This window comes from Podarcis pityusensis (genome assembly GCF_964106645.2).
Source record: "Podarcis pityusensis genome assembly, chromosome: 8".
Taxonomy (NCBI): domain Eukaryota; kingdom Metazoa; phylum Chordata; class Lepidosauria; order Squamata; family Lacertidae; genus Podarcis; species Podarcis pityusensis.
Genome location: NC_138033.1, coordinates 82,303,656 through 82,329,337, shown reverse-complemented (window position 1 = coordinate 82,329,337; position 25,682 = coordinate 82,303,656). Strand labels below are relative to the sequence as shown.

General features: G+C 48.2%; 1 protein-coding gene and 1 long non-coding RNA gene across 4 annotated transcripts in view; one reads left to right on the top strand and one right to left on the bottom strand.

The window, feature by feature from the left end:
* LOC308483580 overlaps positions 1 to 25,682 on the bottom strand; it is a 97,415-nt gene that overhangs the window by 36,748 nt on the left and 34,985 nt on the right. The window lies entirely within an intron of this gene.
* ACAD10 (acyl-CoA dehydrogenase family member 10) overlaps positions 1 to 25,682 on the top strand; it is a 35,709-nt gene that overhangs the window by 2,197 nt on the left and 7,830 nt on the right. For all 3 annotated transcript variants that reach the window (XM_081017326.1, XM_081017328.1, XM_081017327.1), the window contains exons 3-16: positions 1,502 to 1,650; positions 3,053 to 3,247; positions 4,025 to 4,183; positions 4,311 to 4,464; positions 7,072 to 7,213; positions 8,075 to 8,143; positions 9,072 to 9,253; positions 11,078 to 11,228; positions 13,126 to 13,271; positions 16,650 to 16,823; positions 20,578 to 20,951; positions 21,796 to 21,936; positions 24,163 to 24,300; positions 25,212 to 25,302. In XM_081017326.1, coding sequence (XP_080873452.1) covers positions 1,502 to 1,650; positions 3,053 to 3,247; positions 4,025 to 4,183; positions 4,311 to 4,464; positions 7,072 to 7,213; positions 8,075 to 8,143; positions 9,072 to 9,253; positions 11,078 to 11,228; positions 13,126 to 13,271; positions 16,650 to 16,823; positions 20,578 to 20,951; positions 21,796 to 21,936; positions 24,163 to 24,300; positions 25,212 to 25,302 — 2,265 coding nt within the window. The remainder of the gene's footprint in view (positions 1 to 1,501; positions 1,651 to 3,052; positions 3,248 to 4,024; positions 4,184 to 4,310; positions 4,465 to 7,071; positions 7,214 to 8,074; positions 8,144 to 9,071; positions 9,254 to 11,077; positions 11,229 to 13,125; positions 13,272 to 16,649; positions 16,824 to 20,577; positions 20,952 to 21,795; positions 21,937 to 24,162; positions 24,301 to 25,211; positions 25,303 to 25,682) is intronic.

Below are 25,682 nucleotides of genomic sequence, written 5' to 3'. Positions count from 1 at the left end.
TTCAGTTGCCTTGGAATGAACATCAGTGGAGACTGTGGTGTTCTGAAGATAAATTGTTTTGATTTCCACCTGAGCATAGGATGGAGGGGCTCACAGCATTAACACTCACAACAGAACTTGTTTCTTCATTGTCCCAAGCACACCAGCCCCCAATGAGGACACACGATTGGAAGTTTAGTTCTTTATTGGCAAAGCACTCAATTTCATAAGCTGCTAAGGTGCAATAATCACATGCACTGCTCATGCTAAGTAGTTTGCTAGGCAACTTTTTCTTCAGACTTGTGCTCCGATCCCAGGCCCTCCAGGTGTCCTTATTTTCCAGGAATGTCCCTGATTTAATGAAGCCATTCCAGTTTCTGATTTGATCCAGTGTGGTGTAGTGGTTAAGAGCGGTAGTCACGTAATCTGGGTAACCGGGTTCGCGTCTCCGCTCCTCCACATGCAGCTGCTGGGTGACCTTGGGCCAGTCACACTTCTTTGAAGTCTCTCAGCCCCACTCACCTCACAGAGTGTTTGTTGTGGGGGAGGAAGGGAAAGGAGATTGTTAGCCGCTTTGAGACTCCTGAAGGGGAGTGAAAGGCGGGATATCAAATCCAAACTCTTCTTCTTCTTCTTCTTCTTGATCCGGGAATGTCCCGCTTTTTAGGACATCGCTATTGGAGAAATGTTGTAGGGTATGGAGTTATCCAGCCGCCAAGTTGTCTGAAGGCAATCCTTTATAGGAAAGGTTTTTTTGTTTAATGTTTAATGTTTTATTATGTTTTTATATGTGTTGGAAGCCACCGAGTGTGGCTGGAGCAACCGAGTAAGATGTGTGGGGCATAAATGGTAAAATTATTGTCCCTATTTTCATTGGAGAAATGTTGGAGGGTATGCGGTCAGGACAGTTGGAACAACAGGACGGACATCTCTTCTTCAGCACGTTTAAACCACCTCTTTTGACACAAGCACCGGTGACTTCTGTGTGGGATCTCCAGCTGCTCCTGTCACTTTAAGCCCCTTCTCATCCTTGGAGACAGTGGGAGAGGGGACGGATTTTAATGGCCCAACTCTCTCTGAGACCCTCTCTTCCACTTCTGTGACTCCCTGCACCTCTTTCCCTGCTTCTGACTTCTCATACTCTTCCTCTTTCCCCTGCCTCACAGGTGGCACAGATCCCCACCCATTCCCCTGGAACATTCTCCTGCCTCCTCTGCTGACTCTTCCAGACGCTTGCCTTTCCCTGACACCCATTAGGCTTCCAGGGAAACCAGCCACAACTTGGTTTCAGACACATTTCTATGTCACCAGCTTCCAGCATCAGCCCAAACTCTCACACACAATTCTACGATTCTATTCTAGACTTCCCCAGGCTGCATCATCCTTGACGTGACAGGTATTCCTGATATTAGGGAACAACATTCCTTTCTATAGGAAACACTTGTGACTGGTAGGAAACCTTTCATGTCCCCGCCCCAATTATTAATGTTGGTTCCTGACCCATCTGCCTTCCTTTATGTAGACTGGGAGGTTCGGCACCGTGTGCCCCCTGGCACCATCAAGCAGGCCTTGAGATCGGGAGGGGAGGACGGACCTTGGCTGAGGTACATGAGAGGGGAGCTGCAGCCAGCAGAGTTTCTGCATGAATTTGGAAAGCAGTGCTCCGAGATCGTAAGCCAGCTTTTCTGCTTGTTTTCTGTCACCTGAATAGGGGCCAAGTAGAAGGGCTCACATGCAGAGTTCTTATCTCAGGGGCCGGAGAAACTGCAGCCTTCTGGCTGTTGCTGGCCTCTGCCTCTGTTCAGCTAACATGGCTAGTGATCAGGGATTTTTTAAAAAAATAATTTAATTTTTTAAATTTTATTAAAATAATTCAACATTAATACGTACATATTATGAATATACAGACAAACATACAGTGGTGCCTCGCAAGACGAAAAGAATTCGTTCCGCGAGTCTTTTCGTCTTGCGATGTTTTTCGTCTTGCGAAGCACGGTCCGTCGCAACTGCGCCTCTTCAAGCGGCTTTAAAAAAAAAGCGCAAGACGTTTTCGTCTTGCGAAGCAAGCCCATAGGGAAATTCGTCTAGCGAAGCAATGCAAAACCGAAAAACCCTTTCGTCTAGCGAGTTTTTCGTCTTGCGAGGCATTCGTCTTGCGGGGCACCACTGTACATTGAATACAGTCCTTAAAAATAGTCATACATACCCACACTCAATCCCACACATACTGGGAAAAGGAAGTATGTGATCAGGGATTGTGGTATGAAGTGTCCAGAAACGCCTAGAAGGCTGAAAGGTTCTCCACTCCTATATTGCTATTATTATTATTATTATTATTATTCTGCCCATCACCCTAAGCTACAACATTAAAAATAGTTTAAAGCCACTTATAATTGCAGAAAGAATATGAGTCCTAAAAATATGCATATGTCAAAAGCCAGGGCAAAGAAGCTGTGTCTTCAGCATTTGCTAGAAGCTTTGCCATGAATGTGCCAGACGTACCACTCTGGGGAGAGAATTTCCCAGCTTAGGAACTGCCACAGAGAATGCCCTTTCCTGGGCCGCTGCCACCACCCCAAGCTTCTGAGGACAGTGGGTCGCCTCTGGTGATATTGGCACCCAGGAAAGTCTGTAGGGAAGGGGGTGTTTGGTATTTAGGGTCTGAAACAATAATGGAAACATCCATAGGCAGAAATTGGGAGACATCTCCACCATGAACTGCCTAAGTGTTTTAGCACATTTGCATTTCATCTCTTCCTCCAAAGAGCTTGTTTTAGTCTCATACTCATTACAACCCTGTTGGGTAGGCCAGGCTGAGAAAGCATGATCAGCTCAAGCCCACCCAGAGAAGTTTTAAGAGGGAGGGAGCCCTCTGCTCTTTCTTTCTTCCATCTCTTCTTTAGCCGTTTTCGTCCATTCGGTTCAACTTTGTTCTTTCACGCTATAAAAAATGATTCAGTGTGTAGAATATGGCATGATATTATTGGGTTGTGTGGAACATTTGGCGTGAACTTTTCCACCCAAAGATGTTTCAGCCCCCGTTTTCCTGTCTCTTTTTACCTCTTCCCACAAGGCAAACTCCTCTGTCCCAGTGGACTCTTTCCTCGCAGATTTGACCAGCGTTGGAATGTCAGGGCAGCTTCCCGTTATGACTGAAGCTATAAAGTGCATCCGAGCAGAAGGCCTGAAGACGGCCGTCCTGAGTAACAATTTCTATTTGTACAGTGGAGAAAGTTTTCTGCCCCTTGACCGGCAGCAGTTTGATGTGGTGAGTTCACGGCGTGCAACAGAGATTCCAGTTTTTGTAAAGGCTCTCTTCTCATTAGAGAAATCTTATTACGCTGCGAGAGTTTTGTGTGGTGTAGTGATTCGAGTGTCAGACTAGGACCTGGGAAACCAAGGCTGAAATCCCCTCTTGGCCATGAAGTTCACTGGGTGATCTTGGTCCAATCATTGCCTAACCTACCTCACAGGGTCACTGAGGTCCTTGGAGGCAAAGGTGAGATATAATTCCACTAAATAAATAGTGTAATCAGAAGACTGACCGATGAGCAGCTCCACCCAGCTGCCACACTTGGCCTGCAGTGGGTGAGCTCTCCATCCCTATCATAGACAGTGATCCAATTAGAACATTGGTTTATCTTACTTGCATTTAGTAAAGAAAGCTAAAAACTGCCCATTCTGCATTTGCAGTTAACACCCATTCATTATGACTAATAAACTTAAGAAACACTCCGAAACAAGAAATCTCTAGCTTCCTTGTGTGCACCCAGTCTAATTTTTACTTTACAGTGGTACCTTGCTTCCTGAACTCAACCCGTTCGGGAAGTCTGTTCGACTTCCAAAACGTTCACAAACCAAGGCGCGGCTTCTGATTGGCCCCGGAAACAATGCCAATAGCTAAAATGGATGTTTGGCTTCCAAAAAAGTTCGTAAACCGGAACACTTACGTCTGGATTTGTGGTGTTTGGAAGCCTGTTTGTTTGGGAGCCAAGCCATTCAGGAACCAAGGTACCACTATATTTTAATGTCTTTTGTCTTCTAGATAATTGAGTCTTGCCGGGAAGGGGTGTGTAAGCCGGACCTTCGTATCTATAAGTTGTGCTTGGAGAGACTGGGCGTTCAGGCCAAAGAGTCCATCTTTCTGGATGACCTTGGGCAGAACCTGAAAGCAGCTGCCCAGCTGGGCATGAAGACACTCAAGGTGAGCAGAGGTGCGGCTGTGTCAAAGACCGTCGCCGCCAGACTTGTAAAACCAGCCTGCCTGACTCACCTGCTCCCCTTCCTTCCTGGAGCCTGTGCTAGCTACTTCATCCACCTCTTTGTCTCAGGTTGATGACCCAGACTCAGCACTTCAAGAGCTGGAGAGCCACCTGGGCTTTGCCCTGAGATCATTTGTTCCTTACACATGTTCCGTGAGGTCGGCAATGCAGATCCCCACAGCCCCTCTCCAGAAGTACATTGAAGGCATCCTGGGGGCTCCAGGTATAGAATCTTTCCCCCCTCCCCCACTGTCAGATACCAGGATGAGGAGTACTGTTCTGATGAGCAACGGTGGGAGCCTCCCCCTCCCCCTGCTCATGACCAGGATCCTGAAGCTTCCCAGGAGCATTGGAGCAGTATAGATTTGGAGCGGTGGTTTGCAGAGGGGCATAGTTCTGAAGACAAAAGTTGGGACGAACTGGGGGGGATGAACAGCAAAGTGAAGAAGAACTGGAAGAGAAAGAGCTAACAGGCTCTCTCTCACTGCAAAGTGTCCAGCCTAGCAGTCCAAGGTCACGTAGGGCAGATAAGGTGGCTACACAAAAAGCACGGTGGTTGCGAGATCAGGTTGCAGGGCGCGGAAGTAGGTGGAAACCTTAATTGGGAACACCTTCATTCCGAGAATGGCTGATTTGTTCTTTTGCTGTGATCATTAAAAACTCTTTAAATGGTAAGCGACTCTTTTCGCTTTGTCCTGCTTATCTACGGCCAAAGGCGGGGAGGCAGCCGAGGTCCTGAAGCCTGACACCCGCCCTCCAATATTATGGCATTTTGCACATTCCCGCTTTGGTTGCCCTTCCCAGCTATAAAAGATTCAGATCTTGAAAGTGCCAGGACATTCTTTGCTACTCTTCTGTCAGCAGATGACTTTGTGTTCTATAGAGACACAGCATTGTGTAGTGGTTAGAGCAGGGTAAAGGTAAAGGGACCCCTGACCATTAGGTCCAGTCGTGGCCGACTCTGGGGTTGCGGCGCTCATCTTGCTTTACTGGCCAAGGGAGCCGGCATACAGCTTCCGGGTCATGTGTCCAGCATGACTAAGCCGCTTCTTGCAAACTGGAGCAGCGCACGGAAAATCCGTTTACCTTCCCGCTGGAGCAGTACCTACTTATCAACTTGCACTTTGACGTGCTTTCGAACTGCTAGGTTGGCAGGAGCAGGGAACGAGCAATGGGTCGCAATGGGATTCGAACCACCGACCTTCTGATCGGCAAGCCCAGGGCTCTGCGGTTTAACCCACAGCGCCACCCGCGTCCATAGAGCAGGGTAGGGGACCCTTTTTCAGCCCATGAGCCAGAAACCTTTGTGTGGAAGCTTCCAGGGGCCAAATCCCAGCAGTGAGGAGGTCCAGAGGCCACATTTATCTTTGTAGAGCAGGGTACATGCCAAAGCCAGAGGTTTCTGTACAACCCCCCCCCCCTCAAATACAGTGGTACCCCGCAAGACGAATGCCTCGCAAGACGGAAAACCCGCAAGACGAAAGGGTTTTCTGTTTTGGAGGCGCTTCGCAAGACGAATTTCCCTATGGGCTTGCTTCGCAAGACGAAAGCCCATAGGGAAATCTCCGGGGACCTGTTTTAAATTGCTGGCGGTCGGGAGCAAAGACTTTCGCCCACAGCCGGCCTTCAGAAGAGGTCCTGGACCTCTTCTGAAGGCCGGCGGGGGGCAAAAGTCTTTGCCCCCCCCGCCTGCCTTCCCGGGACAGCGGAGACTTCTCCGCTGCCCCGGGCGATCTTAAAATGCTGGCGGGCGGGAGCGAAGCGTTCGCTGCCGACCCCCAGCATTTTAAAATCTCTCCGGGACAGCAGAGAAGTCTCTGCTGTCCCGGGGAGATTTTAAAATGCTGGGGGTCGGGAGCGAAGCGTTCGCTGCCGACCCCCAGCATTTTAAAATCTCCCCGGGACAGTCTCTGCTTCGCTGCTTTGCCCAGAGTGCTTTTAAATGCGGGCGGCGGTGAGGGAATCCCTTGGCCCCCCGCCGGACTTCCCGAAGCTCTTTTGAAGTCCGGCGGGGGTCCAAGGGATTCCTTCCCAGCCGCCCGCCTTTAAAAGCACTCCGGGGAAAGCAGCAAAGCGCGGTGCGCTTTGTTGCTTTCCCTGGAGTGCTTTTAAATGCGGGCGGCTGGGAGGGAATCCCTTGGACCCCAGCCGGACTTTCTGCAGCTCTTTTGAAGTCCGGCGGGGGTCCAAGGGATTCCTTCCCAGCCGCCTGCGTTTAAAAGCACTCCGGGTGCCGCCCGCGTTTAAAAACACTTCTGAAGGCTGGCGGTGGGAAGAAAAGCCGTTCTCCCCCCGCCTGCCTACAGAAGAGGTTCGAGGAAAGAGGCGAAGGAGCGCTGCCCCTTCACCTCTGTCCCCGGAGCTTGCCGTTCTCCCCCGGCCTGCCTTCAGAAGAGGTCCGGGGACAGACTGTCCCCGGACCTGGTCTGAAGGCAGTCTCCATAGGAACGCATTAATTGATTTTCAATGCATTCCTATGGGAAACCATGCTTCGCAAGACAAAAAACTCGCAAGAAGAAAAAACTCGTGGAACGAATTAATTTCGTCTTGCGAGGCACCACTGTATATCAATCCCTCATCCAGGTAAAGGAAGAAGTATTATCACATTTCAGGGACACCTACCATCTAGGCAAACCTTCACTCAGCCTCAAAGCTCTCTGGGAGGCATTGGGTCAGTCACCTGTCTCTTTTTCCACTCTCTCCACCTGGCCTACCTGACAGTAGGTTGTTATGAGAATAAAATGGATGGGAGCAAGACCACAGACACCTTTGTGAGCTCCTTGGAGTAAACCCAGTTTCGCTCGCTAATGGCTCACGCTCCCACTTTCAGGGCCTCTGGTGCTGCGGCAGTTCAGCCACGGGCAGTCCAATCCTACCTACTACGTCAGGTTTGGGGATCGCCAGTTCGTTCTGAGGAAGAAGCCGCCAGGCCCCCTCCTTCCCTCTGCTCATGCTGTGGAGAGAGAATACAGGTGAAAAGTCTAGCAACTGCCTCCATCCTAGCTCAAAATAGTGGTAAACTGACATATCGGATTAGCCACATGTAACTTGGTGGAAGCAGGAGCATGCAAGCCTTTGAGTTTCCTAGTATTATTTATCAGGCAGAAGGAGTTCTGCGTTATTGGAAAGTGTGCAGTCTTTCACTTAACGTAAGTTGCACAGATTTAAATGTCCAATTTTGGGGGTTTGTTTTCCCCTTGTGTTTTGCTGCTTGGGGTCTCCATTCAGTCATTCTTGAACACTTGAGTTTTCAAGCAGCAGCTTATGAATCACCCTTTTCAAAAAAGGACGGGGAGAGGCAGAAATGCCAACAGTTTGTTTATTCATTCCCTTCGTTGATTAGTTGCTTTTCGAGGCTAAGCCCTCACAAAATGAAGCACAAAGAGAAGTAAAAGCATCAGAAGCTCAGGCAGAGTGTGAGAAATACTGAATTAAACCACTGTCCTAAACTTTCATGAGGAAAGGTAGTAGTAAAAAAAGTAAAAGTTTAAGGCCTTCTTGGATGCCAGGATTCCAAGGGAGGCAAGCAAATGTTAACAGTAGGAGAGTTCCACATCCACGGGGCCAACAGATGCAAAGGTCTTGCCTCGTGTGCTGGTCAAGCTAACAGATTTCACAGGCTCGGCCCACGAGCAAGATGTCAGGCAAGGGTCTTGGATTATAGGCAGGTTCTGAATTGGGACAGGCAGTCCTTATGGTAATTAATTTTTTAATGCAGTGGTACAATGTTAATGTATCTTGTATAACTTGTCACAGTCAGGTTTTTAAAAGAAATATAACCACACTCTAACAAATTCTTCCAGTGTTAATTCTGGTCTCCTTTACCCTGGCAGGGTTTTGAAGGCTGTTGCGGAGGCTGGTGTTCCAGTTCCTAAAGTCCTTGCCTTATGTGAAGATTCAAGGTGCATTTATGGTGTGTGTGTGTGTGTGTGTGTGTGTGTGTGTTTGAGAATGAATCACTGGGCCTGTGTAATTTTCAGTCATCTCATAAACTCTATACGTTGCTGATTGTAAAAAACAAACAAACAAAAAAACCCCCCAAAGCAGCTTCAAAAACAACAATAAAATTATCAGTAAGAACCCTTACTTAAAACATTCAAGCAATAATGAACATCAATGATGGGCTAAAGACAAGATGGAAATACATGTCCACATTCCACTTATCTGGGTTGACTTGTGTCAGCAGAAAGGTTTTCAGCAAGCGCCAAAAAGAGTGCAGTGAAGTGCGTGATGTCACTAGGCAGGGAGTTCCAAAGTTTGCATGCTGCCACGTTAAAAGATTGATTTATTACAAATTCAGAATGGGTATTATGTGGCACTTGTAATGGTGCCCATTCCGCAAATTGAAGTGGTTATGTGGGCATATTTGGGGTGAGGCGATCTTGCAGGTAAACTTGTCCCAAGTTGTTAACGGCTTTATGTACCAATAGTAACACCTTCAACTTGGCCCAGTAACATAGCTGTCAACTTTTCCTTTTTCTTGCGAGGAATCCTATTTGGAATAAGGGTATTTCCCTTAAAAAAAGGGAAATGTTGACAGCTGTGCCCAGTAACGAATTGATAACCAGTACAGGTCTCTGAGCACAGGTGTTATATGCTGAAAGCGTCTCACTCCCATCAGCAATCGTGCTGCAACATTCTGCACTAACTGCAGCTTCTGAATCAAGCACAAAGGAAGCCCCACATAGAGTGCATTGCAGTCGCCCACTATTGAAGATTCACCTCTCAAAGCCCTTTCTGCTGCTGCTCAAAGCAATCAGTCAGTTTATTATGGTCATAGACCTGCAGTTTTGCTGATGTTCTTGCACTAACATCCTCGTGTCGCCCCAGTATCATTGGCACCCCATTTTACCTCATGGACTACTGCACCGGACGGATCTTCAAGGACCCCTCCCTCCCAGGACTGGAACCCAGCCAACGGACAGAGATTTACACCGCCATGAACAGAGTCCTCTGTAAGATCCACAGTGTGGACATCAAGGCGGCCGGCCTGGAGGATTATGGGAAACATGGTGCGTAAATGTTTGGAGCAATGGCATTTCTTTTCTCACAATGTGAGGGTGTGGAACTGTGATAGCCCTCAAGATGTAGTTAGGCTCCCAGATCACATCAGTGCTATGGTCGGGGATGGTGGGAGCTGGAGACTGATAACTTATCCCTGGATTTGACCTATACAGTGGTACCTCAGGTTACATACACTTCAGGTTACATACACTTCAGGTTACAGACTCCGCTAACCCAGAAATAGTGCTTCAGGTTAAGAACTTTGCTTCAGGATGAGAACAGAAATCGTGCTCTGGCGGCGCAGGCCCCGTTAGCTAAAGTGGCGCTTCAGGTTAAGAACAGTTTCAGGTTAAGTACGGACCTTCGGAATGAATTAAATACTTAACCTGAGGTACCACTGTAAAGCCTCAGGCAACTCAGGACCCCAATTCCTCAAGGACTGCCTCTCCCCAAATGAACCCACCAAGACCCCCTGACCATCATTTGACGCCCTTCTCCATGTGGCCCCTCCATGAGAGGTCCCAAGGGCAGCAACACAAGAACACGCCTTTTCAACAGTGGCTCCCCGCTGCTTTCCTCAGGGATGCTCGCCTGGTGCCATCATCTTCAGGCCCAAATAAAAAATGTTTATTTTCCTCCAGGCCTTTGGCTTTTAGTTATCCTCCTTGAGTGAGTGGAGCCACTCCTGGAGTGGGTGGAAGTTTTAAGCCTGCCTTTAAAAACATTATTGTCTTTTAGAGGGGGTTTTTCTGTTTTAATGTACAGTGGTACCTCTGGTTATGTACTTAATTCGTTCCAGAGGTCTGTTCTTTACCTGAAACTGTTCTTAACCTAAAGCACCACTTTAGCTAATGGGGCCTCCTGCTGCTGCCACGCCACCAGAGCACGATTTCTGTTCTCATCCTGAGGTAAAGTTCTTAACCCGAGGTACTATTTCTGGGTTAGTGGAGTCTGTAACCTGAAGCGTATGTAACCTGAGGTACCACTGTATGTGTTTATTGTAAGGCACACTGAGTCACTTTCATTAAAAAAAATACCAACTAATAAGTTTAAATAAGAATGACAGCAATAGTAATAGATAACATCTGAAGGGCCACAGGATCCCCATTTCGTAGAGCATGGTGCTGGTGTGGCCAAGGTTGCAGGTTCGATCCCCGTATGGGACAGCTGCATATTCCTGCATTGTAGCGGGGTCAGACTAGATGATCCTCAGAGTCCCCTCCAACTCTACAATTTAACAGTCCTATGATTTCTGTGCTCGGTTCTGCAGAACTTGTTTTTTTCAGTACATGCAGAACTTCTTTAATACAGTGCATGCAGTAAACTTTACCCCTTTCTTCCACAGCCTTTCCCAATCTTCCAACATTATATTGTGTCCAACATCTCTTGCCCAATCAGTCATCACAGATTTAACTTGTTCGTCCTTTGTATGCCATTCTAACAACAAATTAGACATTTTGGAGAGATTTTTAACATTAGTGTCTAACAATTCCGTTTCCAATTTGGATTTTTCTGTTGCAAAACCATTTTTTTCTTACCAAGTTTATACAATTCGTTAATCTGATAATATTGTAACCATCCATCCGATTTATCTTTGATTTGATCAAATGATCTTAATTTAAATTCCTCATTATCTTCCACCAGTAAATCAGCATATTTCAACCATTTACTCTCCATGTTCAACTTTTTCTGTGCCTTTGCTTCCATTGGTGAAAGCCACCTGCGTGTTTTCCTTTCCAGGAGATCTTTATATCTTATAGAACTTGTTTTTTTCTCGGTTTTTAGTGCCTAGAATTTCCCCTGCCATCTTTAACGACATCTTTCTGCTGCAGGTAACTACGTTCAGCGGCAAGTCCAGACGTGGAGCAAACAGTACCGTGCCACAGAGACGCATACCATCCCAGCTATGGAGAGGCTTATTGCCTGGTTCCCTTCCCACCTGCCAGCCAGCGAGGGCCTCTCTGTCGTGCACGGAGATTTCAGGTGTCAAATAACAGCATTCTCTCCCCCTCCAAACACAGTTTTCAGGAGTCCCTTTCAACCAGGCATAGGCAACCTCGGCCCTCCAGATGTTTTGGGACTACAACTCCCATGATCCCTAGCTAAACAGGACCAGTGGTCAGGGATGATGGGAATTGTTAAGTTGTGGGTGAACATATCAGACGACACAGCGATTCTCCAAACAGCTCTTGTTTATTCACAGGTCAGAACAGAACTGAACTGAAGGGTTCAGCCAGCCTGCTTATATAGAGCTCCAGTACAACGTAACTGTAACAACTTTCTGTAACTATCCAATCACTGAACGTCACTTTTGATCCCTTATTTGCATATGTGGACCTGAACTATCTTCAGTATCCCCCTGCTGGCCCAGGGTGAGAACTTCAGTACATAACAGGAATTGTAGTCTCAAAACATCTGGAGGGCTGAGGTTGCCTATGCCTGCTTTAAACAATATGTTTTCAACCTTTTTCAGTCCATGGCTCCCTTGACCAACTCCATTCTTCCTGTGGCACCCCTGTGAGGCTCAGGAGCCCAGTTATGTCACCCCTTGCCTGCAGAGCTGGCAGCCTTTCACCCTTTTTTAAACACCCTCCCTTGTGGACTGTTCCCTCAGCCTCCTGTCCTCTCCTTGGCAGTCCTCTGGGCAGCTGCTGCTGTTGCCACCCCTGATCTCTGAGCTGCCTCCCCTGCCCCACATAGATGTGCCTTCTCACACTGCCCCACAGGTGCCTGGGAAGCACCCCCTGGCCAGAGGCACCATTCGCCTGCGTAGCTTGTAGCCAGGGCTGCTGCAACAAACAGCTATGCCAACCTTTAGGAGGCAGAGATGCAAGAGGGCATTAGAGGAGGCAGTGAAGGAGAAAGGGATGGAGGCCAGTGTTGCCTGCGGCTGCCCTGACCATCATTCAAAACACCCTACGGTGCCACGGCACACTGGTTGAAAACCACTGCTTTACATTTTATGAAATAAAATAAATACAAAATATGTACCGCTTGGTTGTAAAGAAAAGGAGGGGGAAATCCCTTGAAGCTGTTTATCCCCCAAAATAAAACAATAAAATTATCAGCAGTTAAAAACAGCTGCTTAAAACATTCAAAAATAATTAAAATCAGTGATAAGCTAAAAACAGACTAAAACACGTGTCTACATTCCACATATCTGGGTAGGCTATTCTAAACAAAAAGTGTTTTTTGGTAGGCACCAATAAGAATGCAGTGAAGGCACCTACCTGATGTCAACAGGCAGGGAGTTCCAAAGTGTAGGTGCTGCCGCACTAAAAGATTGATTTCTTACAAATGTGGAATAAGTATGTTATGTGGCACCTGTAACGGTGCCTGTTGGGCATGTTACAAATGGCAAAGGTGTGTTCAGATTACTGTTTCTCTCAGCAAAATATGTAGCAACCTGGGAAAAGGTTAGGGCTGGAGGTTCTGTGAAGGGGAGCTCTCTGACCTGATTCACAACTCCCTCTGTGACTGTCTCTTCTCATGATTCTTTAGAGCAAGGGGAGCCAGTAGGATGGCCTCTGAAGGTTATGGAGAAGCCAGGGGGCATATTATTATTATTATTATTATTATTATTATTATTATTTTATTTTAAACATGTTTGGTTTTTAAATAATACTTTGTGGCACCCCTGAGAACTTTTCTCATCTTGGTTTTTCTTCTCCACATATTATTAGATGACAGTTCCCATAATCCCTGACCACTGAGGGGAGTTATAGTCCACAACTTTTTGCCAAGTAGAGAAAGGCTGCTTTAGAGGAAGCTGGTTGCAAGAAGGTTTTTAATGCACAGCATATAGGAGCCCACACACCTCCGCTTTTAAGGTGGCACCTGCCAGAATTCCTCTGCATCTCCTTCCCTTTTCTTTTGATAGGCTGGACAACCTGATCTTCCACCCAGAGAAGCCTGAGGTGGTCTCTGTCCTCGACTGGGAACTCTCTACCTTGGGCAACCCTCTTTCTGATGTGGCCTACAACTGCATGGCGTATTATCTGCCTTCCAGCTTTAGTATCCTGAAAGGTACACGCTTATTATCAAGTCATCGGAGCAACATCTGTGTGGGTTTGAATAACACAAAACTGGGGAGGAGGTGGGAATGCTGGGTAGAAAATGGTCTCTGGCCCCACGTAGAACTGGAAGCATGACTATTTCTAGAAGTTCTGCTGGAACTAATAATAATAATAATAATAATAATAATAATAATAATATTTTATTAATATCCCGCCCTCCCCAGCCAAAGCCGGGCTCAGAGCGGCTAACAACAGTAAAATAATACAGCATTCTAAAATCAATTCATTATAAAATCAGTTCAAATCAAATTAATGGCAACCATTGTGCTAGAGTTCTGTGAGGATTACCAAAGGAGGGGGTCAGGCTGTGCCCTGGCCAAAGGCCTGGTGGAACCGCTCTGTCTTGCAGGCCCTGCGGAAAGATGTCAAGTCCCGCAGGGCCCTGGTCTCTTGTGACAGAGTGTTCCACCAGATCGGAGCCACCGCTGAAAAAGTCCTGGCTCTGATTGAGGCCAGCCTAACCTCTCTGTGGCCCGGGACCTCCAAGATGTTTTTGTTTGAAGACCGTAAGGTCCTCTGTGGGGCATACCAGGAGAGGCGGTCCCGCAGGTACGAGGGTCCTAGGCCGTATAGGGCTTTAAAGGTTAAAACCAGCACCTTAAACCTGATCCTGTAATCCACCGGGAGCCAGTGCAGCTGGTATAGCACTTGGTGAATGTGATCCCGCAGCGAGGACCCCGTAAGGAGTCTTGCCGTGGCATTCTGCACCTGCTGGAGTTTCTGTGTTAGTCTCAAGGGCAGCCCCACGTAGAGCGAATTACAATAATCCAGTCTGGAGGTGACCGTCGCATGGATCACAGTGGCTAGGTCAGGGCAAGAGAGGTCAGTGGCTAGGTCATGGCTCATTCTCCTGCATAAGCCACATTGAAATTGAAGAAGGGTGACTCTGCCTGGTCCTTGAGGTTGCCTTCAGGCCCTATTCCATGCCTTCCTTGATTGCTTTTGCTTACTTGGAATGTTCCCCTGAATGGTGACAATGTCTCTTGCTTGGCCTAGAGGGAGAGATCATGTACAAACCCCTCTTGACATCCCCATGACTTCAGTGTAGCCTGTTGTAATTTTTAAAATGTCATAGCCAGCACATTTAAACAGCTGTCAGCCTTGTAAGACCATAAAACACAGTATAATCTGAAATACTTTGCACCACAAAATTTACATATTCTAATTAAAATCCTTCCACAAAAGTGTCAGAGAACAGGAAAGGCTTGCTACAATTTATGCACAGATAATACACAGATGAGACTTTTTAGTAATTGTATCAGATTGTTGTCACATGTATGATCTTTGCTGTCTAATTTGTTGTTTCTACAGCTTGTAAACTGCCTTGTGTATACAGTCATACCTTGGGTTACAGACGCTTCGGGTTTCGTGATTTCAGGTTGCGCACTGCGCCGAACCCGGAAGTACTGGAACTGGTTACTTCCGGGTTTCGGCGCTTGCGCATGTGCAGAAGTGCTAAATCGCGCTTTGCGCATGCACAGAAATGCCGAATTGCAACCCACGCATGCACACATACAGCGCTGCGGGTTGTGAACGTGCTTCCTGCACGGATCACGTTTGCAACCCGAGCATCCACTGTAGTAATATAGAAAGGCGGTATACAAATTAAAAGTGAAATGAAATGAAATTAAGAGTCACATCCATCGCTCCACCTAGTTTTGCTTCTGGCCCCACCTCCAGAAAGTTGCCCATAGGGGAATGTAGCCCTTTGACTGAAAAAGGCCCCCCTCCCTCCCTCACACGCTCGCACTCCTTGCAGTCTGTGGTGCAGGCAGCAGCATCCCAGAGTACTCTTGCGTGGGAGATCTCAGAACATCAGAGCAGGCCTGGTTCTTCCCCCCTGTGCCACCATGGTCTCCCCAATTTCACCTCCTGGCAAATAGAAGGGGAAGAAATGGAGGCAGTGAGAGATTTTACTTTCTTGGGCTCCATGATCACTGCAGATGGTGACAGCAGTCACGAAATTAAAAGACGCCTGCTCCTTGGGAGAAAGGCAATGGCAAACCTAGACAGCATCTTAAAAAGCAGAGACATCACCTTGCCAACAAAGGTCCGTGTAGTGAAAGCTATAGTTTTCCCAGTAGTGACATATGGAAGTGAGAGCTGGACCATAAAGAAGGCTGATCGCCGAAGAATTGATGCTTTTGAATTATGGTGCTGGAGGAGACTCTTGAGAGTCCCATGGACTGCAAGAAGATCAAACCTATCCATTCTTAAGGAAATCAGCCCTGAGTGCTCACTGGAAGGACAGATCGTGAAGCTGAGGCTCCAGTACTTTGGCCACCTCATGAGAAGAGAAGACTCCCTGGAGAAGACCTTGATGTTGGGAAAGATGGAGGGCACAAGGAGAAGGGGGCAACAGAGGACGAGATGGTTGGATAGTGTTTTCGAGGTTACCAGCATGAGTTTGACCAAGCTGCGGGAGGCAGTGGAGGACAGAGGTGCCTGGCGTTCTCTGGTCCATGGGGTCATGAAGAGTCGGACACAACTAAACGAGTAAACAACAACAACAACAAACAACCCTTTGTTTGTGGAGAAAAGACAAGGGGCAGCCAAGCCAGGAAGGCAAACATGGAGAACGAGACCCTGTCCCACCTGACTCCGGGTCAGCATCAAGGCATGGAGCCTGGGAGCAAAAAGGCTTGTTTTTTAGGGCAACCTGTGGTCCTCCAGATGTTGCCATGCACCTAGCTCCTGCCATCCCTGATTGTTGGCCATGGTGGCTGCTGGGAGCTGGAGTCCAGCAACACACGTAGAGCCACAGATTCTCCCTCCCCCCTGCTTTACACTTTATTGTCGTTTAGTCATGTCCGACTCTTCGTGACCCCCTGGACCAGAGCACGCCAGGCACTCCTGTCTTCCACTGCCTCCCGCAGTTGGGTCAAACTCATGTTCGTAGCTTTGAGAACACTGTCCAACCATCTCGTCCTCTGTTGTCCCCTTCTCCTTGTGCCCTCCATCTTTCCCAACATCAGGGTCTTTTCCAGGGTGTCTTCTCTTCTCATGAGGTGGCCAAAGTATTGGAGCCTCAGCTTCAGGATCTGTCCTTCCAGTGAGCACTCAGGGCTGATTTCCTTAAGAATGGATAGGTTTGGATCTTCTTGCAGTCCATGGGGCTCTCAAGAGTCTCCTCCAGCACCATAATTCAAAAGCATCCATTCTTCGGCGATCAGCCTTCTTTATGGTCCAGCTCTCACTTCCATACACCACTACTGGGAAAACCATAGCTTTAACTATACAGACCTTTGTTGGCAAGGTGAACCTTTTGGCCGCAGCACCAAGCCCTGATCCTGCTTTCCGTGACTAGCGTTGCTTTCCCTCCTTGCAGGTTTGAGGGACTGTGACCTGAGCCGGCTAGGCATCCCCACGGCAGAGGCCTATTTCCAGATGTATTGCAAGCACATGGGCACCCCAGCCGTCGAGAACTGGAACTTCTACATGGCCTTTTCCTTTTTCCGAGTGGCTGCTATCCTGCAGGGGGTGTACAAACGCTCGCTCACAGGTGAGAGGACAAGGACATCAGGAGAGTCAGTGGCCCTTTCTTGTCCAGCATCCTGTTCTCAAAAGTTAAGGAATAATAATAATATTTTTTTATTTATACCATGCCCTTCCCGGTTTAGAAAACCGGGCTCAGGGTGGCTAACAACAAATTTAAAGCACTTAATTGATGCTACAAAAAACAGCATAAAATACGGTATAAAATGTGAATAACAATAAAATCAAAAATCAATTTAGGGGGGAAATCCATCCAATAAACATTAGATGATCACCAGGGCTAGCTGGCTAAATTAGTCCTATTTGGGCCAACGAGGAGACCAGGGGAGAATTAGCTATGGGATCCCAGAGTGGGGAATCTTCATAAAAACGGGAGTGGGAGGGAAGGAAGGAGAATAAAAGATTGGGCTAAGTTCAAATTGAAAGCTAGGCAGAATAGTTCTGTCTTACAGGCCCTGCGGAAGGAGGTTAAATCCTGCAGGTCCCTGGTCTCATGGGATGGAGCATTCCACCAGGTCGGAGCCATCACTGAGAAGGCCCTGGCCCTGGTGGAGGATAGTCTGACTTCCTTAGGGCCCGGGACCTCTAAACTATGATTATTCATGGAACTTAAGGTCCTCTGCGGGGCATACCAGGAGAGGCGGTCCCGTAAATACAAGGGCCCTAAGACACAAATGCAAAAAGCAGGACCTGAGGGCAACAGAACTTTCCCCACTAGTGATTCCTAGCAACCAGCATTCAGAGACATATTACCTTTGGCAGTGAGGCCACTTGGGCCAAGGGCTGGGGGAATGGGCATCTATGGTGTGAGGGGGCTCCCCCCTCCCAATGAAACCATAATCTCTAGATCGCCAGCTTTCATTAGTGATTTTTTAGCACTTTCAGAACCCGAGATAGGAGGCAAAACGTGCATACGCAGTCAAAGGCAGGAAGCGGTTGACCCCTGCAAACAGCTGGATTGACATTTCGCAGGTCAGCTGGGGAGCAGGGAGTTCCATCCTGCTTCTTTTGCCAATGTCTGGCAGGCCCTGGTGAAACAGACCCCTCCCCTCTTCCCCATAGGTCAACGTTTGAGAGGTGGGAGGGACCCCTGGCGTCTCCGTGGCAGCAGGTGATTGGCAGGTGGGTGATCCCCACCCCTGTTCTGCAGCAGCTCCTCGGGATTTTGAATCGGGAGCCTTTACCATCCCTTACCTGGAGATACCAGATTGAACCAGGGCCCTTTGGCCTGCAAAGCAACAAAACCTGCTTCCATGGAGATGGCGGTGCTGGCGGTCAGCAGGTGGTCCCTGGCAAGCGGTCAGCCATGGTCAGCCATGCCAGTGAGCCGTTGCAGGGGTGCTGCAAGTTCTTCATATCCACCTCACAGGAGGGTCCGCCTGCTTATACAGTTTCACCACACACCTCAATATTTATTTGTTTAAATCATTTATAGGCCTGTCTTCCTTGTGACAGAACCTTCAAATGAACATTAATGTGTGTTTCTCTCACAGATTTTTATGTGAGGTAAATGGAAACTCTTATTCCATCACACACACACAAAAACCCCAGAAAGGGAACTGAGGCTGAAGCAAGGTATTTTAAGTTGTGAGGGGGAAGGAGTCTGTCCTAGTTTTCTCCCTGACATACTCTTTATTCAGGGAATTTATTTTCCCTCCTTTCCTGAGGGAACTTTCTTCCAGATGAGCCCCTGCCTCTGCTGCAGACAAAGGATTACTACGCTTCAGACCCCAGTTGAAAACTTTGGGTTTTCACTAATGAGGGTGTGGGAGAGGTACAAAGATCCAATAGAACAAAAAACACCTTGGTGGCTATCACGAATTGAAGCTTTGTTACTCAAACCGCTTGGCAAAACGGGGAAGTGGCCTACATATAGAGATCTGCTGAGGGATCAAGAAGAGAAATGGAAATTAAAAGAGTACAGTGGTGCCTCGCAAGACGAAATTAATTCGTTCCGCGAGTTTTGTCGTCTTGCGGTTTTTTTCGTCTTGCGAAGCACGGTGTCGGGAAAGTTTTGGAAAAGCTTCAAAAATCACCAAAGTCTTCAAAAACCTCAAAAAAGGCTACCACGCCGCGTGCTATGAGTTGCTCCTCGAAGTCAAGTCGCAACTGTATTAACGGTGTTAAGAAAAAGGAAACAAACTTGCATGACGTTTCCGTCTTGCGAAGCAAGCCCATAGGGAAAATCGTCTTGCGAAGCAGCTCAAAAAACGCAAAACCCTTTCGTCTAGCGAGTTTTTTGTCTTGCGAGGCATTCGTCTTGCGAGGTACCACTGTATAGAGATGCAACTGCAATGGGTAGGTTGGGGAGGAGTGTGCTTCCAGAGAGGGCAGAATCACACCGTGCACTTTTTATAAAAAAACGTTTTTTATTTATTTTCTTTCTTACAACAAATATCCATCATCATTACTAAACATTCATTTTCCAATTTCCCCCCTCCCTGTGGCTTCCCACAGCTTCCATTTCTGGTTTGTTACATCAAATGATACAATCTGCTGTTTGTATTTAGTACTATGTTGTCCCATTGTTATACACTCATACCTCGGGTTACAGACACTTCAGGTTGCGTGTTTTTCGGGTTGCAGACCGACGAAACCCGGAAGTACAGTGGTGCCCCGCAAGACGAATGCCTCGGAAAACCCGCTAGACGAAAGGGTTTTCCGTTTTGGAGGTGCTTCGCAAAACGAATTTCCTATGTGCTTGCTTCGCAAGACGAAAATGTCTTGCGAGTTCCTGCGGGGTTTTTTTCCTTCCCCCCCCCCCTTTTTCCCAAGCCGCTAAACCGCTTATCAGCTGATCGGCTAAGCCGCTTAACAGCTGATCGCTAAGCCGCTTATCAGCTGATCGCTAAGCCGCTAATACTGTAGCGCTAATCCGCTAAACCGCTAATGGGCTTGCTTCGCAAGACGAAAAACCCGCAAGACGAAGAGACTCGCGGAACGGATTCTTTTCGTCTTGCGAGGCACCACTGTACCAGAACGGGTTACTTCTGGGTTTCAGCGGTTGCGCATACGCAGAAGTGCCGAATCGCAACCCGCGTGTGTGCAGACGCGCCACTGCAGGTTGCAGACGCTGCAGGTTGCGAATGTGCATCCCGCGCGGATCACGTTCGCAACCCGAGCGTCCACTGTACTTCTTGTTCTCTTTAGATAAAGTTGTAAATGTTTATTTAAATCCTGCCAGTGAATCACACCATGCACTTAAAGCACATTTGAAGCACGTGACTTCCCCCAGAGAATTCTGGGAACTGTAAATTCACATACACACAAAGCCACGATTTACAGTACAGTGGTACCTCGGGTTACATACGCTTCAGGTTACATACGCTTCAGGTTACAGACTCCGCTAACCCAGAAATAGTACCTCGGGTTAAGAACTTTGCTTCAGGATGAGAACAGAAATTGTGCTCCGGCGGCGCGGCAGCAGCAGCAGGGAGCCCCATTAGCTAAAGTGGTGCTTCGGCTTAAGAACAGTTTCAGGTTAAGAACGGACCTCCGGAACGAATTAAGTTCTTAACCCGAGGTACCACTGTACTCTTAACAAACTGCCATTCCCACCATCCTTTGCAGGAAGCCATGTGCTATATACATGCGCTGGGTGCTATTTCAGTGCGTGGTGCGTATCTGTCCACACTCCTGGACCCTGGCAGTTGTTCCTCCGGTTGAGGCCCCAGCTTCTTCCCTCCAGGCAGAAAGAGCGGCATGTGAACTCAAGGGCGAGGAATTTCCCTAAAGATGTAGCCTCTGTTCATTCCGCACAGGCCAGGCCAGCTCAGCAACTGCCGGGAGCAGCGGCAAACAGGCCGAATTCATCGCAGACCTCGCCTGGGATTTTGCTACAAAAGAAGGCTTCCGGGTCTTCAAGGGACTTCCAACTCCCATGGCCCCCACCAGGGCGTTCAGTACCTGGGCTGGCCCGAGGCAGTTCCCACAGAGTAGCTACTCCACGCTGGCTCCTGCTTCCAGGTTCCACCTGATCATCTCTCCGGATGGCCTGCCCAGCCGCGTCCAGCAGCTGCACCACAAAGTCAAGAAGTTCATGGAGGCCCACATTTACCCAGCCGAGCAGCTTCTGCGAGACCACCAGGCTTCCTCAAGCCGGTGGACTCCTCATCCCTTGATGGAAGAACTCAAGGCAAGTCCCCTTCCTCCTGGCGTTGCACGGGGCAGCACCCTAGTTGGGGCAAGGCAGGTGGCTCCGGGGAGAGAGCATCCCCTACACTGGGTGCCATGAGCAAAAAGGCCCTGCTCCAGTCTTCATTGCCTAAAATCTCTCCAAGAGAAGGAGTCTTTCTATAGGACACTGTCAAACAACCTCAGATTCCACAGTCTGGTTATTATATCTTCACATCTTAGCTGCCCATTTGGCGTAACCTGTTCTGTTCCCAATAGTTATGGGAAGAGATAAGAGATAAGCCCCGAGACACACCCACCCACCCCATGATTAACATACAGTGTTATTTTTCTTTCAGAGATCTTTACATGTGGGACACAACTCGCTCACCTAGAAATATACTTTGCCCTTTGGCCCCCGCCCCATTTTTTTCCACTGCCCCACTGCACTGGAGATATCATTTCCCACTTCTTCCTGCTCCCCCAGCTTCTGCTGAAATATGTTTCATCAATCACAAGCCAAATGATTTTGGATTTCTCTCCGTAGTCATAATAACGACTAGGAACCTGATTTTTAAAAAGAAGAATACGTGCAGGCTCGTTATACACCCTTCTGTGTCCCCAAAAGCCTTGATCTGATTCTGAGAGAGGGGTTTCCCCCTGCATCATTCCCAAGTGCAAATTCTTCAGGGTTTCTGTTTTTGGTAGTCCTCCTTTGAAAAGCAAATAAACACCACAAATCCAGTTTGCCCAGCCCAGTCCGAGCTTGCTTCTTGGATCCACTGATGTTCCCTGGAGGCAGGTGAAGGAGGACCTAGCCCTCAGGCCTCTGTCTCAATCTCTGCATCTGTTCTCTCCTCCTTCAGGAGAAGGCCAAGTCTGAGGGACTCTGGAACCTGTTCGTGCCGCTGGAGAGTGACCCAGACATGAAGTACGGAGCAGGCCTCACCAACGTGGAGTACAGCCACTTGTGCGAGCTGATGGGGACTTCGCTTCATGCGCCTGAGGTACCTGCCTAACTCAGTGAGGTTGGCCGGGAGGCAGGGAGCCCTTTTCAGCCCAAGGGCCACCTTCCTTCCTGGAGAACTTACCAGGGGCCACATGCCAGTCATGGTTGGGGCCTGAGGGAAGAGTGGGGAGAGCAATCAAGCCGCTCACTTTGGATATTTTTGTATGAGCACACATTTAACTTACATTAATAATAATAATAATAATAATAATAAATAAATAAATAATAATAATACATTTATTTGTACCCCGTCCATCTGGCTGGGTTTCCCCAGCCACTCTGGGCGGCCTCCAACAAAGATTAAAAATACATTAAAATGTCACACGTTAAAAACTTCCCTGAACAGGGCTGCCTTCAGATGTCTTCTAAATGTCAGGTAGTTGTTTATCTCTTTGACATCTGATGGGAGGGCATTCCAGAGGGCGGGTGCCACCACTGAGAAGGCCCTCTGCCTGGTTCCGTGTAGCTTTGCTTCTTGCAGTGTGGGTGTTGAATGGTCTCTTTAAATGTGAAGGTTCATTATTGTTCCACAAGATGTGTCTGTCTTTAAGGGCCAGAGCAAATAACGAGACCCAGTTTTACAGCTGTGAAACAGTATAGCAGGTGCTGCTAAGTTGTGTTAATTAAGCTGTGTCAGCAATTAGGTATAGTATATAAAGAGCAGCACCTTGCTCTCTCAGTACCCTGGGGGATGGGTTGGTGGTTGGGTCATGCTTGTTGATATATTTAATGTAAAAGGAGTTTTTGTTTTTGTTATGAATACCTTGTTAAAGTTATTTTTGAGTTCCTTGTAATGCGTGGTCTCCCCAGCAAGCTTTCTGCAGTGCAACTAAACTGCAAATAGCCAACAGAGGGAACTGCCAGAAGGCCCTCAGCGCTGGACCTCAGTGTCTGGGCTGAACGATGGGGGTCTTCCACCCTTCATCCAGGCACATGTTAGTCCTTATCACTATCCAAGGACATATTCCAGCCCTGAAGGAGAGCGGTGCGAGGCTCCAGCCAGAGAAACCCCTAGGGAAGCTTCAGAGGAGGAAGGCTCAGAGCCAGGGGAGTGGTGGTGGGGCATGGAAAACAGGCCAGAGGATGAAGGGGAGGGGACAGAATGGCTCGATGCTGAACAAGCAACAGGCTGGAGTGAGAGAGAGGAACCAAAGGCAGAAAGCACTGCAGACGGAGGACAGGCAGCTGAGGAGGAGGAGGGGACAGAAGCTCCAGCAGCTTCATAGGAGCCTGCCGGTCCTACTGTATTCAGCTCCCCTCCTCCCTTGTCTTCAAGGGCACATAGGGCTTTGCAAGTAGCAGAGCAAAGAGCTCAGAGGCCCCCACTCCCTGACGCAGTTTAAGACAGCTGGGAAAACAGCCGGCCAGGGAGGAGACGTAGGGGGAAATAGGTGGCACAGATTGTCAGCTCTTGCAACTGCTTGACTGGGAGCCAGTCTTGCCCATAGTATTCTGTATTCTGTTTCATTGAATAAAGAATTAGCTTTACTGCTCGTCTCTGAGTCTCCGTGCTGAACAGCTGCTGAAGCAGCCCTGATAGCCAGACAGAGAGCCTCAGAGGGCTACCTTTGCCCCTGGCCCAAGATTCCCCACCCCTGCTGGATCAGGCCAGTGCCCAACACTTGCAATGACAGAGCTTATAATCTGTTGACACTCCCTTAATGTTAAGGATTTGGTAATTTGAAGACTTGCCCTGGACTCACACCCCCTACCAGGCATGGCCAAACTTGGCCCTCCAGATGTTTTGAGACTACAGTTCCCATCATCCCTGACCACTGGTCCTGTTAGCTAGGAATGATGGGAGTTGTAGTCTCAAAACCTCTGGAGGGCCGAGTTTGGCCATGCCTGCGGTCTAGGCCCTTCCTTAGGCTTTGAATTTCAGTTCTAGCAGAGCGTGCAAGAGGCTTTTCTGAATAAAGCTTCTTTTAGAAAACCTCTCCTCGTTCTTGGTGCCTGTTGTTGGATGCAGAAACATTACAGCATCACTGTGGCCACTCAGATGTCTGTGGGAAAGCAGGATCTGAACACTACAGCTCCCTCGCCTCCAGTGGTTTCCAGCAGGTTGCATTACTACGTCTGACCACCCCAGGGAGCTGCGTTGGACAAATTAGTTGGGTTGGCTTTATAAATTGGCTTTGCTATGAGAGATGGGCCTGTGTTCATCTTCCATCTCATGGCTGAATGATGGCAACATGCTGTTTGACCTCCTGTCTCTCTTCTCCAGGTATTCAACTGCTCTGCCCCAGACACAGGCAATATGGAGGTGCTCCTGCGCTATGGGACAGAAGCACAGAAGGAGCGCTGGCTGCAGCCTTTGCTGGATGGAAAGATCCGGTCTTGCTTTGCTATGACGGAGCCACAGGTCAGGGCTGCCCTTCCTCTTGGTTCTTGAACGCTAGGGAAGGAAGTATTGGGATTCTTAATTATTCTTACTAATTAAAATCTTTATTTTGGTAGTACAGTGGCACTTCGGGTTACATACACTTCAGGTTACAGACTCCGCTAACCCAGAAATAGTACCTCGGGTTAAGAACTTTGCTTCAGGATGAGAACAGAAATCGTGCTCCGGCGGCGCGGCGGCAGCAGGAGGCCCCATTAGCTAAAGTGGTGCTTCAGGTTAAGAACAGTTTCAGGTTAAGAATGGGCCTCCGGAACGAATTAAGTACTTAACCCGAGGTACCACTGTAAAGCATGGGTAGGAAATTAAGGCCCGGGGGCCGGATCTGGCCCAATTGCCTTCTAAATCCAGTCCATGAATCAGCGTGTTTTTACATGAGTAGAATGTGTCCTTTTATTTAAAATGCATCTCTGGGTTATTTGTGGGGCAGAGGAATGCGTTCATTCCCCCCTCCCTTCAAAATATAGTCCAGCTCCCACAAGGTCTGAGGGACAGTGGACCGGCCCCCTGCTAAAGAAGTTTGCTGACCCCTGTAGTAGAGTATTTACATCATGCCGTATACTAAGCAAACAAACAATAAATAATAAGAGAAAGGAATGGTGACACACTGATATAAATCGAGGCAGCCACAGCAATCAAAGTGTTAAAAAAAAACCCCAGGTAAAATCATCATCTTCATAAATAGGCACAGCACGACTTCCTTAAGACGGCAGCTGAAACAGAAAGTCTTGGGTAAGGTCCTGGGGTCTGAGCTGTTTTATTCAAGCCATGTTGTTAGCTTCAGTTTGAGGAAGCAGTGGAACACAAAAACAGCAGATGAATAAATGAGCCTTGCTTCTATATTCCCTCTAAAACAAAGCATCTTTTTTTCTTAGGTTGCTTCCTCCGATGCCACCAACATTGAATCTTCCATTGTCAAGGAAAAGGACACCTATGTCCTGAATGGGCGCAAATGGTGGATATCAGGTACATTGCACCGTCTCCCCAGTTTCTGGTATCAGGGTTCATCGTTCTGCAGCTGGGATGCTGAGGTGTGGAGTGGGGAAGGAGCAGGCCAGCTCCCAAAAGGGCTCAGCCTTTTCCTTGCCCTGCAATTTAAGGTTTTCTTGTGGTTTCCAGAGAGCAATGGTGGGCGTCTTCCTAGAGGGCTTCTGGGAAATTTCCTTGTTCCAGATTTCATTGCTTGCCCGTAAGACACTGCCTGGAAGCACAACAGGAAGTATGGAGCAAAGCAACTCGAAGGGTGCTGTGAGCTTGGGAACTGTGCTCTGCTCTTCAAAGAATTGCCTTGTGGGCGTTTTCCAGATGACCAGAGCTGTGACTGGGTGAAATCAGCTCCAAGGCAG